Source organism: Neolamprologus brichardi, chromosome 7 (assembly GCF_056152115.1).
Source record: "Neolamprologus brichardi isolate AB-2024 chromosome 7, ASM5615211v1, whole genome shotgun sequence".
Classification (NCBI taxonomy): Eukaryota; Metazoa; Chordata; class Actinopteri; order Cichliformes; family Cichlidae; genus Neolamprologus; species Neolamprologus brichardi.
The window spans coordinates 50,756,913-50,774,268 of record NC_142110.1 but is presented as its reverse complement, the minus strand read 5'-3'; the positions used below and the strand labels follow the sequence as shown (position 1 = coordinate 50,774,268).

Sequence of the window (17,356 nt, the reverse complement as noted above, 5' to 3'; positions counted from 1 at the left end):
CCATGCCCGTAAACCACTTACATGTACTACAAAGACAGCAGCGCAGTATTGCTCCGCTGAAATAAAAACAAATAGACACACACTTACACTTTGTGGGCTGTGACACAGACTTTATTTACTAAACACCTGCAAGTACTACACAGAAAAATCACCACTCCTGGACTCACAAATCTCCTGACATCAAACTGCAAAGAAAAGAGAAAAAAAAAGTATCTTAAGAAATCAATTCACAGAACTCTAAAAATCCTTCTCCAAAAATTAAAATAATAAAAAAAAAATGCAAGAATAAAATGGATCCAACTGATCAGCTCTTAAGGTTGGAAGATTTCAGCGAGTCCATCCCTGTGAGTGGTAGAAAAGAAATAATGGAAAGACAACTAAAGATTACCAAATCTGTCTTTTTTTGTTGTTCTTGTTGTTTTTGGCCCCAAAGTATTAAGTAATCTGGGCCGTTCTAAACACTCATAAAATTACTGCTTTTTTATGTAAATATATATACACACTTTATACAGCTTTTTGCCTTTCAAAGAAAGACGATTACACACACAAAAAAAAAAAAATCTTAAAACTTTCTTTATGCATACCGCACTGGCACAAGTATCCCAACTTTTTAAAAAAAAACAAGAAAAAAAAAGATATTTTGGGAAATGGGTTTATTTATTTCCTGCCTGTTAAAATATGAAGCTAGCACCATCACGGATTAGAAAGTACACCCACAGTACAAACATTTCAAAAGTTCACAATTTTCACAAATCGTCTGTTTGATCCATAAAAAAAAACTGTTTATGAGAGAATTATAAACTGAAAGGTTTCTAAAATAGGCACCGATGGGTTACAAGCAGATATTATTTGTGCTGAGGGGAAGGCCAAAAGTACATTTTAGCTTCTTTCTGTACAAAATAAACAACAACAAGATACAGTATGTTCATCTGTGGACTGATGGGTGGAATTTCTGCTGCATGCATTCACTTTTGTGCTAGAGTAAGCCAACAGGCTGTGGTGCTAGCTTCATACTGACCCTCCACACATGAGGCTGGCATCTCAATTCTTCTCTGCTTTCTACTTTAGCGTAATAGACATAAATAAATTCATTTCCCAAACAATCTCACTGAACCCCATCATTCAAAAAAGAAAAAGAAAGAAAGCACTTCATTACTTCATTTAACAGTGAGAAAAAAGGTGTTGGAGGTCGTGTAAAAACTGAAGTTTATTCAAAAGGCTTTGAACCATTCCAACACCATGCATCTTCATTTGGAAAGTGTGCTTAAAACTTTAAGGGAAAGAAGAAAAAAAAAATCAAACAAACATAATGATTCAAACTAAACTATTACATTCTGCATGCTGTACTGAAATCAAAGAAATAAGGGCCAGAGGTTGGCTCTCACAACACCGAAAGTCATCACACAGATGGGTTTACTCCAGTGACGGCACAAGAATCTCTTAAAAGTAATCACACCAGCACAGAAAAACTTGTTGACTGCTGTTTGACAGCTTAAGATTTGTCAAAATAAAAACTGCAACACAGCTAGGCGGTGTAGAGTGAGTGTGTGTGTGTGTGTGTGTGTGTGTGTGTGTGTGTGTGTGTGTGTGTGTGTGTGTGTGTGTGTGTGTGTGTGTGTGTGTGTGTGTAAGGGGCATGTCTACCCAAAGCAGAGGAATGTAGGCTCTGAATAGCAGGAACAAACAGTATGGCAGCATGGCTTCACTCTTCTGCTTCTTCTCTTTTCCTCCTAGAAGAACCGACCTGAGTACTGCCTCACGCTGAAATAAGAGACAGATAAAAGGTAAGGACGAAACATTAGGAATATTTATGTTAACAGAAACATGGCACGGGTTAAGAAGTTGTAAATCCAGATGTGGAAAAATTGTTAAGCATTTTCCACATGAAGAACATTTGTAAGTTAAAAAAAAGTAACGCAAGGTCAAAGCTGGAAATAAATTCTGTGTGCAAGAAGCGACCCGACCAACTGCTGAGACCAGCTTAGCCATTTAGTGGTGAGAGGGAGCACAGTGAAATGAAAAGCTCCACAAGATGAAACAAAATTTTCATCATTCATTAATCTGCCAGATGATCTTAACGCCAACTGTAAAAAGTTACAAAATAGTGTAAAATAGTCCAGATCCAAGGTCGTCTTTAAAGCTTCCCCCACCCAAAGCCAGTTTCCATCGAACTTACACTGCAGAATTATTTCATCATCAATTACCCAAAACAGTTGCACAATTTCCGTTAATAAACTGCTTAATCTAGTGATCTTATTAGATTTCATTTCAGATTTTCCTGGAGAAACTGTGAGTCAAAATTGACCGATTAAAAGTAAAATAAATAAATAAATACAATTATTTCCATTTGGGTGTGGGTGAGCATGAGCACACAGGTCAGCACAGAAAGGCCTGTGCTCTGTGGTGTTGATACTGTCCTGGGGAAAATCAGAGGAGTGCGTGCCTGTTCTGCAGCAAGTACTGGGCATTCTGGATCTGGTCCTGTGTCCCTGTGATAGTGATGATGCGGTCCTCAGAGCCCTCTAGTGGTTCATCAATCTTGATGGATGCCCCAGACTCATGGCGGATCTGCTTGATCCTCTGACCGCCTTTACCAATGATGGAGCCTGCCAGCTGCACAACAACCGTAAAGGAGAGTTAAAAAACATACATGAAGGAGTGGCATCTCTTTTCTTGTCATTGCTCACTTTAGCTTACATCTTTTGGGATGGTGACTTGTGTTGTGATGACTGGACCTCCGATATCACTGTACGAGCCTCTGCCGCCTAGGAGGAGTTAAAACCACATAAGGTGGAAGAGGGAAAAATCCATCTTTAACTAAAGCATGCCAGAAGATGCAACAATCCCTATAGGTTAGGAAACAAAACGCTGGGATAGGAACGATCGATCCCAACTCACCAGACTGAAAGTGATCCCAGGAAGAACTGTTGTCTTTGAAAACATCAAAAAGAAAACAAAGAAAGGAAAAAAATGAAAATGCACCCCAGAACAAAGAAAAGAGAAAAGTGATAGTAAAGAATGTAGCCAGAATGTTCCAGACTTGAGCTGCAGTTCAATTATTGAATCAACGGATTCATTTATCAGTAAAAATAAATGAATCATTTAAATGAAACTCACTGTTTTTAAACTGGTAGCCATTGCATGGTTTCATCTTTTCCTTACACAGTAGTATATTCAATAAATAATGAACTTAACTGTTAAACACATCAAGTCAAAGCTGAACTGATAATAGCAGTGTGTTAGAAAACCTGTGACCTAGTCTATACTCACTGATCAGGCATAACATCATGGCCACTGGGGTGACATACATAACACTGATCATCTTTTCATCAAGGCACCTGTTAGTGGATGGGATCTCATAGGGAGCAAGTGACGATTTTATCCTCAAAGTTGATGAGAAGAAAGTCATGGACAAGTGCAAGGATTTGAGCAAGTTTTACAAGTGCCAAACTGTGAATGCAAGACAACTGGGTCAGAGTGTCTCCAAAACTGCAGCTCTTGAGGGGTGTTCCCAGTCTGCAGTGGTCAGTATCTGCGAAAAGTGGTCCAAGGAAGGAACAGCAGTGAACCAGTGACAGGGTCATGGGAGGCCAAGGCTCACTGATGCACGTGAGGAGCGAAGGCTGACACGTGTAGTCCGATTTAACAGACGAGCTACTGTAGCTCAAATTGACCACAAGGTCAATGCTGGTTCTGATAGAAAGGTGTCAGAATACACAGTGCATTGCAGTTTGTTGCATATGGGGCTGCATAGCCACAGACCGGTCAGGGTGAACGGAGCAATAGTAAAAGGTGACCTGGTCTAACCAATGTTACTTTGACACGTACCACCTACCTCAGCATTGTTTCCTCCAAATGACCCACTGCTCAATCCACGTGAGCATCTGTGGGATGTGTTGGACAAACAGGCCTGATCCATGGAGGCCCCACCCCACAACTTACAGGACCTACAGGATCTTTTGCTGACATCTTGGTGCCAGATACCACAGCACATGGGTTTAGTTGAGTCCATGCCTTGACGGGTCAGAGATGTTTTGACAGCAAAGGGTGGACCGACACAATACTAGGCGGGTGGTCATAATGTTATGCCTGATAGTTGCCCCATGCCTAGCAGCATTGTGGTGTTCCTATAAAACCTCTCAAAAATAAAAGATGAAATTATGAGAATAAAGTCCAAGAAGCCCTGATTTTCCTTTGCTGAACTTGAATTTTTCCAGGAGATTAATAAAGAAGAACACTCACCATATCCACCTCCACTCTGCATTTCAGGATCAATTGATGGGGGGAAAAATATATATATAATATAAGTTTGAATGTCACAGTAAAGACAAAGCTCTCAGAACCTGGAGTAAACTAAATGCTCACTATCCATTCTACATTAAACTACAAAAAAACTTGTGTACACTCATGCAGACTAAGAACAATCTGATGTTCACCAAGGTGAAGGGGAGTACTCATCCCACAGTATTAAGCACATCCATTTCAAAGCTTTAAAAATCACACTGAACTTTATAAGAACACCATGTTGTCGGCTAGAAATTTGATCCGAGGGTGAAATAACTCTGGGACCCTTCATGTAATGATTTGCCTTTCTGAAATTATTAATTTGAATAAAGTTGACCAACAGAAAGGCACATGTTGAAGACCTTTAAAGTACTCGTTAGTAAAGTACTCAGCTTTACCTTCCTAGATCAACACAGAGACTTTCAGTCGTTCATATATTTGAAGCACATAAAAGCATCATCAGTTTGAGTTCACAATACTGCCAAGAACAGCTGCAGCTTTTGTGGGGAAGTTCAAGAAAAACCCAATTTTGACTATGCTGCCTCTTACACAGGAGGCTTTTCAGCTGCTCAGCTCACACATGTCTGATAGAACAGATATGCTTCTATTTTAATCAGCCTGTACGAGTCCTCGTAGACTCCATACGTGCCCCAAAACACATTTACACTTTCCAGGATTCTGTTCTGCTGGTTTGTGCAGTGACTCGGCTGGAAGTTGTCAGTGACTTGTGTTGCTAAACACAAACGATGCATTGCTGATCACGCTACAACTTCCCTGTAGACAATTTAGGCCTTTTCTGTATTAATTTATTTATTTTAAATAAACCATTTAAATGGCTCAGAATAAAGGACACCAATTCAATTTAAGGTCGGAACACATGTGTGAATATATAGTCGGGGCAATAGTTATTTCATCCTCCATTTACTACTTCCAAAGAAATGAGCATTACCATTAACATTCAAAATTAGGTGTACCCATCCTTTTAAAGGAAAATATAAATAGAGTTCATATACGGTGATGCACTGCGAGGGATAACCAGCTGCCTCTCCAGTAAGTTCCAGTAAAGCCTATTTTACAGTAATATGGCTGTCTTCAAGTACACAAACTATCTGCTTGCATACAGCCCTAAAAAAAAAAAAGAGAGAAAGAAAAGGGGGGGAAAAGCCTTCTGAACATCTGAACACTTCAATGTCAACTGGAAGCTGTCACTGTAGTTTTGATTACTTTTTCCAGCATTTGTCTGTAGCTCTTTTACTGTAAACCTCTTTCTTTGTATTAAAGTGCTTAGCCATGGGTAAGATCTGTCAAGTAGCAAATTGGCTGCAAGTCCCACATCTATTACACCGATTGCATTTAATTTATATGTGACGATGTTTACTTGTTAACTCAGATGAGTAGAGCAGTGACAAGCGTTAATGCAAAAAATAATCAGTTGATGCTTTCACTCCTGAAATTCTTGTTTCACAAAGAAAAAGAAATGATATTATACTTTACATGATAAACGTCAGTTTTTGCTCTTTTCTTAGACACTTTAAAATCACTTTAAAGGATTAACTGACATCTCTTGATGCCTGTGTGATGAAATTAATGCTTCTGTATTACTATTAAAACATTTTTGCAGCTTTAAACCTACAGGGAAACAGTTCAGGACTTGCTTTGGCTTCTGCTCATTTGCTAGCCTGGTGGATCTCCGGACTACGTACTCAGCTGCTCTGTGGTAACCACGGAGACAACAGTTGCCTGGCAACAACAGGCCTACATCAGTGTGCATACATAGTGGGGGGAGAAAAAAAAGCAGCTTGGTGTTGAAGCCACTGCGCTTGTACGAAAGTGAGAAAAAGAAATTCCAATCATATGATCTAAAGCAGGATTCACAAACACAAACTACACAGAAGCAGGAAGCGACACATACGGATTAGCATTACAGAAGCACTAGTAAACACACTCACCATGCTGTCATAACGGTCTCCTCTGCCTCTTCTGTCACTACAGACAAAAAGGTAAATGTTAACATAGTTCCTCCAACATAGGGGACACGTGTGACAGGGCAAGCAGACTCCACTGATGACCTCTGATCAGGTCTGAACTATGGCTTCACCTCCTGATGAACTTTCAGTGTCTTCTGCTTTTAAGACAAATTATTTTGTATTGACAATCCTACTCACCTTGGTCTGTCATCCATGCTACCATGATAGCTGCCATGTGAAAACCTGTCACCTCTGTGGATAATAACAGACAAGGAAAAAGAAGTTGGTGAAACAATATATATGCCTATACACAAACATACACATAATACGCATAAATTAACAGGAATCTAATAGTGCTTTTTAGATCCAAACTTTATTGGAGAAATAAGATCGTTTTACAAAGAGTACCAAAAAAATGCCTATAGCTAATTTTCACCTTCATTTTAATAACACTTAGGGTGGGTGAATGCTGACTAGGCTCATCACCTCTGCTAATTTGAATTTGGACTGAACTTTGGCTGCATTTGTGGTGTTGGAGCCATTTGCAGCACTGACATAATATGGGTTGGTGTGCAAGTAGTGCAAGAAGTGAGTGCTCCAGTTTTTAAAGTATTTAAGTTTTATCTATGTGCACCCAGATGGATGGATGCAACCTATCAACAATACCCCTAGTTGACAATTTAGCACTCCTCCCTCTAGTCCAAATACATTCACTTTTGGCTTGGTTATGCTAACCATATGTCAACGGCCAACCAGGGGCTTTAAAATGGGAGTTAAAACACCAATGGGTAATGGGCATTATCTGTGGCTATCTTTTATATAAAGTATAAAAACAGTTCAGATGCACTGCCCTTACCCTCCTCTTGGTGGTGGCGGCGGGGGCAGAGGCAGATTACGAGCACGACTTCCCCCTCGTCCTCTGCTCAGTGGTGGCGGAGGCCCTCGTCTGGGACTCATGTCATCATAATCCCTTCTGGAGGGAGGCATGGGCCTGCTGCCGCGAACGGGAGGCATGCGCTCAAAACCGCCACGAACACGAATGGGGAAGCCACCGATGGGTCGTCTGCCCCTCTCTTCAAATAACATAGTAAAGCCACCGTAGTCGTACGTCTCGTCATAGAAGTTAGGGTCATAAGGCTGGGCGCGACCTTTGATCGGTGCCTGCAAGAGCAAGGAAAAGAAAATTAAATAGATAATTTATTATTCTTACTGTGAGACATGAACCGCATAATTATAAAGCATGTTAACCCTTTTAACAGATCTCAATGATGTAATCGCACCTCTGACACCAGCTCCAATATAACTTTTATACATTCAACGACGCGCTCTGGCTTTCCTCCAACTAAGACGACTCTGTCTGTCGAGTGTGGACAGCACTCCTGGAACAACTTGATGGTGGTCTGGGTGTTCTGATGCACAAGAACAAGAAGTATTAGTCTTCTTTCCAGTCTATCAATTTCATCTGTGACCAATTTGCCATTAAAGCTGGTCTATGACACTAGCAAAACTAGTCCTTAAATACACATATGAGCTGCGTAGCTAACGATGGCTCAGATAATTGCCCATCTCAATCAAAACGTGTACACTGACAGCTGTCCGGACATATATGATCTCGATGGGCAGATCAGGTGAATTTAATTGGAGGTATGATTTTTTTTTTTTTTTTAATTATTCTTACGAGCCAAATTTTGATCACATATTCCACATTATCTGATTACAGCTGCAAATAAGTTATATCTGTAATACTCAAAGTATAAACAAATAAGGTGGCACAAATAAGTCCTAATAAATCCTAATATATTTCAGATACAATATGCATTAACAATTAGAACCTTAATAATTATTCTACAGTCCAGCTTTTGGGGCAGAGCATCGTGAGGATCCTGCTAATCTGGACTCTCTTACCTCTCTTAGCTCCTTTATCTTGGCACCTTTCACTCCGATGATGCCCCCTGCCAAGCTCTGATGGATCAGCAGCCGAAGCTCACAGTCAAAATCAATCCCACTGTAATGTTGGTACTAAAGAAACACGGCACAAGATCAACAATGTCAGCAGGGTCAGAATATCTGCCTATAGTTTATTATTAAAGTCTTTGGGCAGTAACTTATATGCTGCCAATGTGGCAAAAAACTGCTAAACCTGCTAATAACTGCTAAACATGCAGTGGACTCCAAGCCTTAAATGACCCATGCACACATCTGCATGGGTCACAATCTGGCATTTGGCAAGTCATTTCAAGATTAGAAAATGTGATGCTAAATTTCTATTTCATTGTGGAACATTATTGAACAAAGCAATGATTAATATGTTTAATGCATTTCAAAATTCACATCAGTGCAGTGTACATTCATATATTTGGACAGTAACTTAATTTTCATCATTTTTGTCCCTCTACGCTACCACATCAGTCTGAAATGGCACATACAGTTGCAGTGGAGACTTTCAGCTTTTTTAAAGCCTCCAACAAAAATAACTTAAGGAGTCAAAGAAATTTATTTTAAGGAGTTAATTATCTGTTAAGCAATAGCAACCACTTCTATGCACGGAATTTTATAATCCCAAATAAAATGATAATTTTTTTTTATTGTCAAAAATTATTTGAAAGCAACGACTGGCTAGAACGATGCCTCCTTTGTGATGTTTTGTCTTTGCAGCCTCACAGTCAGTGAAATCAGGTGAGCGATTTAGACACTGCAGCAGATTCTTCCTCCTGATCTTCAAACTGTTCAGAGTGCTCATACATTAAGTTTTGGGTCATTGTCCACTTGTACTGCGACTTGTCAACTTTGTTGCATTTCGCTGAATCTTAGTATTGCTCTGTAGACTTTCAGAGAAATATAGTATTGTTCTGAAGCTGAATATGCCTTTCATCAGTTTTGGTACATTCATTAGAATGTACACAAACAATCGGTCTACTCCTAATCTTCCTGTTTTTCTCATGGGTTTGCTTTGTTTGGGCAAAGCAAACCCATGGCCTGTATTTATATTCACTTCTCCTTTGACCGTCTGCTTTAGGCTCACAAAGCTTTCAAATGCGATCACCTCCAGTCTTTTTAACCTGCTTAATTTATAAAGAAATATAAGTGTGCACTTCAACTGCATCGTGATTGTTTCATTTCAAACCAACTATCTGTTACTTATGCATAAACAGTCATTTGAATCAATCCAATGTGGTTTTGTAAATTCTCTCCCCATCAGTATTAACAAGTATGATAATAACTGTTACAAACCGCTTTTAGAAAAGATATTTAGAGAAGATTTAAAGTAGCTCACAGCTCACATAAAGACTTTAAGACAGGGCAAGAGGAACTCTCAATAAAGCATTTACCAAAGACAAAAAACTACAGAGACACATACTAAGATCATTAATAAACATAATTCAACAAAAAAGAAACTAGAACCATTTATCTGTGAGTAGTCTAGCTATAAGCTAATTAAGCACGGTCAAATGACTGGAATGACAACCAGGAAGTGGTTATGACAAAGACTCAGTGAGTCTCAGTAAAGCTAATGAAAATTTTGTTGTGTAAGCACATAACTACTACTATTGCACAGCATCACCGGTGGGACATATGGCTGCGTGTAGGAAACAAATCCCTTTAGGGCTGCAAAAATTCAGAAAATATCAGGAGCTACCTGCTGAGGCGACCCCTTGTGAATATGGAAGCAGATAAAAGTAGCTTACTATTATTATTATCATTTTATCAATGCATGCTGGGTGCAGCTGGATACAATGTACCAGCTCTGTGTTATATTAACTTAAAGCATGAAAGGTCAGTAATAAAAGAAATAAGATCTTCTAGTCAGATTCAGTTGTGATTTTTCTTTTTTGCAACATATAAACATATCTCATAAACAGATACCATCAATCTTTCTGGACTGCTCTTTGTTTATACGCACAATTATTATGACAGCTTACCTCTTCAAGAGTCGGTATGATTTTCAACAGAATCTCTCCAATAGTGTCGATACTGGCATTCACACTCAGGATCCTGTCAGGAACCATTTTAGCCAAAAGGAAGCAAGGCGTTACAAGAAGGACAAGAGAGAAGGACAGAAAGCAAAACCTGATAAAAAATAAATAAATAAACAAATAAAGAAGAAGTAGTCCAGCAAACATTTATGAACACACTTATGAAAGGTTTAAAAACTAAAAAAAAAAAGGAAAAATTAAGACTGCTAAATGCTACACAAAAAAATAATAAGAATTTTTCATAACTTTTCCCCAACACTACACTGACTAAATAAGCAGCTGACATGCACTGATTATAATATTATTTTTAAAGACAAGCTTGGGGAGGATGGGCGGTTTCAGAGCGGCTCAAATTAATGTGATTGCGGCCACACAGAGTTGGGAGAGAGGGGTGTAAAAAGAGAGAGAGAGAGATCTTTTATATCACATCCCACCACCAAGTTGGGGAAAAGGAAGGTAATAACTTAACACATTATCTTGTATTGACAACTGCGCCACCAGCACACCTTCTCTTTGTGACCAGGAGTTGGGAAAGAGGGTGGGGAACAGGTGGGGAGGAGAGGGGCTTGGGGCTGAGGTGAGGAGAAGACGAGGTGGGTAGTAGAGAACAGCAACAGAGCAGAGGGGTTTAGACTGGGAAAAGAAATGTGAGTGGTTGCCAACTACTCTGTGGCACAGAACAGGAACAGGAACGGGGGTGGGAGGGTTATGAAAGGTTTGGGCAGGCAGCGCTGATCTGATGTGGCCTGAGAGGAATTTAACACAAGGGGATGCAGCACCATGAAATAAAAAGAAACAACAATAATGAGTGACAGACACGAAGACAGAGCCTCCGGACAAGAGCCAGTGCGCTCTCTCATGGACAGTGATGCTGAGAGTGGGGGTGGGAAGCGAGAGGGCCAGGTGAGCCACAGAGGAGGAGGACAGAGTGAGATAAAGATGTCTGCTTTCCACAAGATTTATGGTAAAATTAAACATCACAGCGAGGAAATAAAAAAAAAAAATACATATAAATAAACAGCATCTGACCGCTGCGTTGCTAACTATGTAAAACACCAACTACTTGGTAGTGGGCTGTCAGTGATTCTCTGCATGGACAATAAACTGTAATAACAAAAAGTCCAACTCAATGGAGAGGCTGAAAATGGACAGGAAAAAAAGGAGAAAAAAAAGGAACAAACACGTCTCTTACAAGTGGAGGGGGGGGGGGGGTGTTTGGGGGAGGGGGAGGGGGGTATACTGTCATGTATATCAAAATGTTAAAAGTCAAACAGAAGGCAGATTATCAAAGACATGTGTTTCACTGTTCTAATCAGGCAGTGAGGCAATAACTGGTGGGACATACCGCTCTGGGCCACTGCTGTCTGGGACTGATACACTGGCATTGTACTGCATGGGCCGAGGAGGTGGTGGTGGTGGTGGTTGTGGTGGTGGTTGTGGTGGAGGAGGTTGGCATTGGGCGGGGGCATTCAATCACAAGATGTCAAGTTAGGTGCCCGATTAAGGAGGGGCACAGTTTATGGGCAGGGCCAACCGGGAGTGTCAGGTGGGCGGGCGGGCGTTCGGGGGCGGGCGGAGGTTGGGCCAACGTCAAGGTGGGCAACGCAGGAGGGGCATGTCGATCCAGTACATGGGCAACGGAGGAAGGTGGCCAAAAGTAAAGACAAAAAAAAAAAAAAAAAAAAAAGGAGAAGGGAAGAGGGGGAGAAGGAATACATTTTTAATTGAATACACGCTACACGTTGTCCCAAAAGTGAAACTGTGGTGAGTGAAGAAGAACAGGAAGTGTGACCTGGACAAAGATATGTTTAATAAGCAGTTTGGAGCACTAGACAGATTTATGTCCCTGAAAAGGCTTTCCAGTCAAGGCTTTCAGGCACCTGTTGTCACTTCAAGGTCAAACATAGCTTCAACAGTTTGGGGAAATGTAATTAGGTCGAAACTCACAAAAACAGGACTGGGGGGGGGAAAAAAGGGGGGGGGGGGGGGTGTCCAAAAAAACCTAACAAAAAAAAAATCCCAAAACACAGCTAACAGGACCTTCCTGGTCTGTCCACACAAGCCAAGTTGGTTTCATCATAGTAACAGTGCATGTCAATTCTAGATACAATACTAAAAGCATGCCGCCAAAAAATCTGGGATTAATTCTGTGGAAATCCAATTCTGCAGGAATGCAGAAGTCATTTGGTAATTTGTTTTGACACTTTGGGTTTTTTAAAATAAATTATTCCTCCTCTTGTGTCAAGAAAACCTTCAATCCTTCATCATCTCCATGTTTAAAGAGCACAAATGTAATAATAGAACTTCATTAGACTGAATCCCAGATATAAGGACAGCACAAGTGATGGGACACAATAGCTAAACATCGGCCCAAGGCGTTGGTGAGCAGGCCAGTGGCAGTCAACAAGGCAGATATAAATTTAAAAGAAAAGAGAGGTTCTGCAAAAGAGGGGGCAGGCATTAGCTGACAAAACTGTCGCCTCAATCGCAGACATATTTGCAGATTTTTATCTGTGTACTCACATCTGTGCGCAGGGCTTTTATGTTCTTGCCACCCTTTCCAATAACAGCACCGGCATTCTGTGAAGGAAAAAAAAAAGGTTTGATGAAAAGGTGAAGAAAACAGCAATGCGGTCCCAACAGCTGATGTGTGAACTGAGTCTTTTTACTTTGCTCTGAAGCAGCACTCGCAGCTCCACCATCTCATCTGTGTTGCGTGAACGTTTAAAGGCCTGCTCCTCATCCATGTCCTCAGCTGGGCGCTTACCTAAAGAGACAGGTGATTTGGTCAAACGGAGACGGGCAGTAACTCTGAACACAGTACTCAAACAACAAGTTAAGGGTAATTGTAATAATATATATATATATATAAACATAAAAAACACACTGTTGTTGTTCTTCAAAGACATTGTCACCACAGTATTCTATAACACCAAACAACACAAACAATTTAGGACTGAGTTGCCTTACCGTTAGGGGAAAAGAAATTGGGGGAAAGAACCAAATTAACATTACCGGCTAAAGCCACTAAAAGCTTAGAAAAAGTGACAAAAATATAACTACACATCAGGAGCTAGGTCTACGCCATGTTCCACCCAAAGAACAGGTTTCATTTAGCGGCCAACTGTATCCTGGAAGAAGTCCAACACCACCGTGTACCCTTCCTGGATTAAAACATGGGACAGATCTGCTCAGGGCCCACAGAACAGCAGTATGCTGGACAGGCGAATCCCTCAACCATCTGACATGTGCACATGCTATGAAGCATAAGCCAGTTTCTTTTCCCCTACCTCTCTCCTTTCCTTAAACAAACTAATTACCATTTGTATCTGCAGACTGTACTTTATGCCGGATGACATGACAGACAGGCTTAGCTTATTTTTAAAAGCAGGACCTTTACATCTTTACATTACTCTAATGAATTGCTTAACTAATCAACATAAACCTGTGTGGGACCTTACCATTAGTGTCAGTGTTGCTGAATGAGATGTCTTCGTCCTGCTGTTTGCCTTTCACCTCCATTGTCTTTCACCTGCAGCGGGAAAAACAAACAGGTTCCTCTCCCTGGATCTGCTAAACGGAGGGGATCAAATGATACAATCAGTCAAACGGCATACAGTACATGCAGGGACACACCTGATCAAATAATCTGAAGGAGTTGGCCAATATTATCAGCAGACATTGACCTATCACAGTCATTACTTAAAAATGTCAGTCAGCCACTACAACTATAGCATGTATTTTTCTAAGTACGTGAATTAGCCAATTGCAGATACGATTGATTAACTGTGTAGCTTGCAATATAAAGTGACCACTGAATGTACCCACAGCCCAGTGTGCCTATAAACTGAACTGTGGAATTATACCACCACAATCAAAAGATGAGATGAAGCAGAAAATCCTCACAAAATAGATGCTGCCACCAAAGAATTTGGGGAATTTATTCTTGATAGTCGTCTGCAATAACACATGACTAAGCTACGTGCAGCACACGAAATTCATAAGCATGTATGTATTTGCTCAGGCAGCATCCCGCAGTACTTCATCACAGAGATAATAATCTAGGATTGGACATGTGAAAGTGTCGTAGCTCCTGAGTGTTGCTGGCCTGCATGCACTGTACTGTACAAACGCAGCCCACCTACATGCGCTGGCTACTGTTGCTAGCCAAGTACTGTACATGCTGTCTGGACCTCTGCAGGCCTTGCTAAACTTAAAAGGAGTGCCAGTCAACGCCCACATAGCTCAGGAATTAACAGCACCCGTTTTAACCACCGAGAGCCGCCACAGACATCTAACGGTTAAACACAAACACGTATGTGCGCTAATGTCATCCAGAGCACATTAGCCGTTTGAGAAAGGACCAACAAATGGCTAATATCGAGTCTTTTTTCTCCCCTTTGTTTTCATCAAAAAATAAAATTCAAAACAGCTACCCGAGGTGACTGGACATTAGGGAAACTGCTCCCGAAAGAAAATGTGTTTATCACCTGATGCCTGCAAATAAGTTAGCTATCTGTTAACGGTACTGACATTGCGCTCCCAAGCTAACAGCGCTGCAAAGCTAGCCAGTTGGTGCGTTTTACGAGGCGTGCCTATCAGCTCCACTGTCCACGTTGCGACTGTACAAAACCGCAAATAACAGCAGAGCTACGCGGCTATCCTGCTAATGTCAGCCGTCAAGTCTTGTTTAATCGCCGACAGCTTGCGAACAGATCGAATGACGCCACGTTACAACCCGAGCTATGAAATGTACAACAAACAGAAAAACAAACCTGGGGCTAAAAAAACTACGTTCACTGCGGTCCTCAGTGTTCAGCGGTCGCCTCGCCTTGAAACGTTTTCAGCACGGAAACACACGCTGTGGATGAGCTCGATTCGTCGACCCTCTCCCGGTGGCTCCCTGTCAACACCGGCGGGCGGGGCTAAGGCACGTTAGATCCGCCGAAAGGAAACTTTGTACCCGTAATGGGACAATGTATCAGACATCCTCCTCTAAATATTTTGGGAATTTCTGGTCCTGAATTCAGACTGCCGGGTTAATTAAAGTTGCTTCATATGAACGTCAATAAGAAATAAGATTGGAAAGGTGGAAATTTAGTGCGATTAAACATTTACATATTTATTTTAAACAGTGTGAGTAGCTTAACCATTCTTTAAAAAGATCAGACAAACAGCATAGGGTGTGTGGTTAATTCAAAAAAGAAAAAAAAAGAAATTTGAAAACATCATGTTACTAACCGCTCCTTAAAAACATTTGTTTCGCATTTCCTTTGCTCTGCTGTATCTACATTTATGCAGCTTGTTAAATTACACCCTGAATTTAGAAGATGTAATTACACGTCACAATGCTGGCAAAGAAACATAAGCGAGAGGGAGTATATGGACTGTGAAAATATTTGTTAGCATTTTCTGGTGGAAGATGTAGGAAGCCACCTGAAAGAAATCACATTTGTTGTGTTTGAAATTAAACTATTGTGCGAGTGAGGCCTATATAAAGAGAGCAAGTGGATATTCCAGGATTTATATCAGCAGTGCCACAGCTGTATTAGTGCAACAGGCTTCGAACAGAGGCACTATTAGAGAGAGAGTGACACAAGGCACTCAGAGGTTCCTGAATGGGAACATTTTTCAACGGCAAAGCTGGGGGTAGGAGTAAAAACTCCAAGAGGAAAAAGTTTTTGGTTTTGGATTGGAGTGTTTTTGGTATCATATCTTAGGGCGAACTTTTTAAGTGGTTTTGATTAGTGTTTGTGTACATGACGTGAAATGAAAGATGGGTTGGAGATTGATTCTAATTATTGGTTCAAAGTGACTTGCTCTTATCGTGGACTTGGATGTTTCAGAACTGACACCATATGAACAAGGACTCGTTTGCGGATGAGCATCTCTTTTTCCCGCTTGTTCACGCTCATATTCCAGAAGTTAAAACTAATGGTCAAACTGTTAAAGAAGCGATACTTCCAGCTAAGAACACCAACAAGCAGAGTTGGGGAAACTGATATACATTTTTATAGATTATTTATAGATATTCCCCATTTTCACAATAAAAGAAATGGCACATTCCACAATCTGTATTCTATTGCATTTTAAAGTGACCCCCCCCCCCCCCCCGAGAAAAGATCAGATATTATTAATCCAGAGCCACCAGCCGGCTTCCATGCATGTATTGCAAATTCTCAAAGTGTTGTTATGCTTCTTCAGATATATATGCAAGGATCTATTGCAAAATAAAGAGCTCTCTCTTCTCTCTCCTATACTCTGAGGTTGCCATGGAGACAGATATAATTCAGTTCTTGATGTTTCTCTTAAAAAAAAAAAAAAAGCCTGCGTACATATTTTCATCTGCAACCATAGCGACACTTGACATTGTCCGCGCTATTTGTAAAGACCAAGTCACCATAGCGACACTAACCATCCAGGCTGTGTCACAGATCATGTGTCCTGGCTGCCTCCTCGTCGTGAGTGGAAATACAGGAATCCGGTGGTAAACATGATCTATTTATTCATTTTGAAAACATATGACCAGCTTGATGTTTTGGCACTGGACAGCAATTACCGAAAAACCAAACACTAAATAAATAAATAAATATTGAACAGAGACCACATCTGGCATGGAACTGGCACACTTTGGGACGTATACGGGGGGAAAAGCAATATGTTACAATTAATTTATAAAGAAAAATGATCACGTATTCGTGCATCAACGTCAGAGCAACATATTTGCAGTTCAGCCCCGAAATGCTTATTGACAAATACTTTAACACCCACCCACTAAAATGTCTTAAACTCCTACTAAAGCATGCAACAGTCTGCTGAAAGTTGGTTGTATTATTATTATTATTATTATTATTATTACTACTACTATTATTATTGTTATTTAGTTTATTTATTGCCAAAGAAAGTTTACTGGGCAAGAAATAAATAGATGGAGTTCTTGACGCCTATATCGTGCACTGATCAATGATTGGAGTGAGACCTATTTGAAGCTTGCGGACATAGTATAGGTAATTATTTTTCATAGATGCACCCTGTCTTGTGCGTCAACCTTACGTCACACCAGGCCTAATGGCCAACCGTAGCCTACAACAGTGTTGGTGTGAAAAAAAAAAGAAGCTTTCATCCAATGTA

General features: G+C 40.6%; 1 protein-coding gene across 3 annotated transcripts; it reads right to left on the bottom strand.

Moving 5' to 3' along the window:
- Positions 1–97: 97 nt before the first annotated feature.
- hnrpkl (heterogeneous nuclear ribonucleoprotein K, like) lies at positions 98–15,144 on the bottom strand. Of its 3 annotated transcripts, XR_015719303.1 has the most exons (16): positions 13,687–15,143; positions 12,895–12,992; positions 12,749–12,805; positions 11,571–11,614; positions 10,172–10,244; positions 8,157–8,270; positions 7,532–7,660; positions 7,108–7,412; positions 6,450–6,503; positions 6,234–6,270; positions 4,243–4,258; positions 2,899–2,931; positions 2,698–2,765; positions 2,444–2,613; positions 1,645–1,761; positions 98–185 (listed from the first exon to the last, which is right to left on the bottom strand). XR_015719303.1 is itself a non-coding variant. In XM_087843788.1 (15 exons), the coding sequence occupies exons 1-15, from the start codon at positions 13,745–13,747 to the stop codon at positions 1,731–1,733; spliced, it is 1,290 nt and encodes a 429-aa protein (XP_087699914.1). In that variant the 5' UTR covers positions 13,748–15,143; the 3' UTR covers positions 617–1,730. The 3 variants fall into 3 exon arrangements, 1 of the variants encoding a protein (XP_087699914.1); XM_087843788.1 differs by lacking the exon at positions 98–185 and having other exon boundaries at positions 617–1,761; XR_015719304.1 differs by lacking the exons at positions 98–185; positions 2,899–2,931; positions 4,243–4,258 and having other exon boundaries at positions 617–1,761; positions 13,687–15,144.
- Between the last annotated feature and the right edge of the window lie 2,212 nt (positions 15,145–17,356).

What these genes read in the sequence shown, in the direction of transcription:
- hnrpkl (XM_087843788.1), bottom strand. Translation starts at nt 13,747, where the DNA reads ATGGAGGTGAAAGGCAAACAGCAGGACGAAGACATCTCATTCAGCAAC. An exon ending in GACAGCAGTGGCCCAGAGCG is followed by an intron (nt 10,245 to 11,570) that starts GTATGTCCCACC and finishes GGTTCCTGACAG; the next exon opens with GATCCTGAGTGTGAATGCCA. An exon ending in CAGTACTTGCTGCAGAACAG is followed by an intron (nt 1,762 to 2,443) that starts GCACGCACTCCT and finishes CTCTTATTTCAG; the next exon opens with CGTGAGGCAGTACTCAGGTC.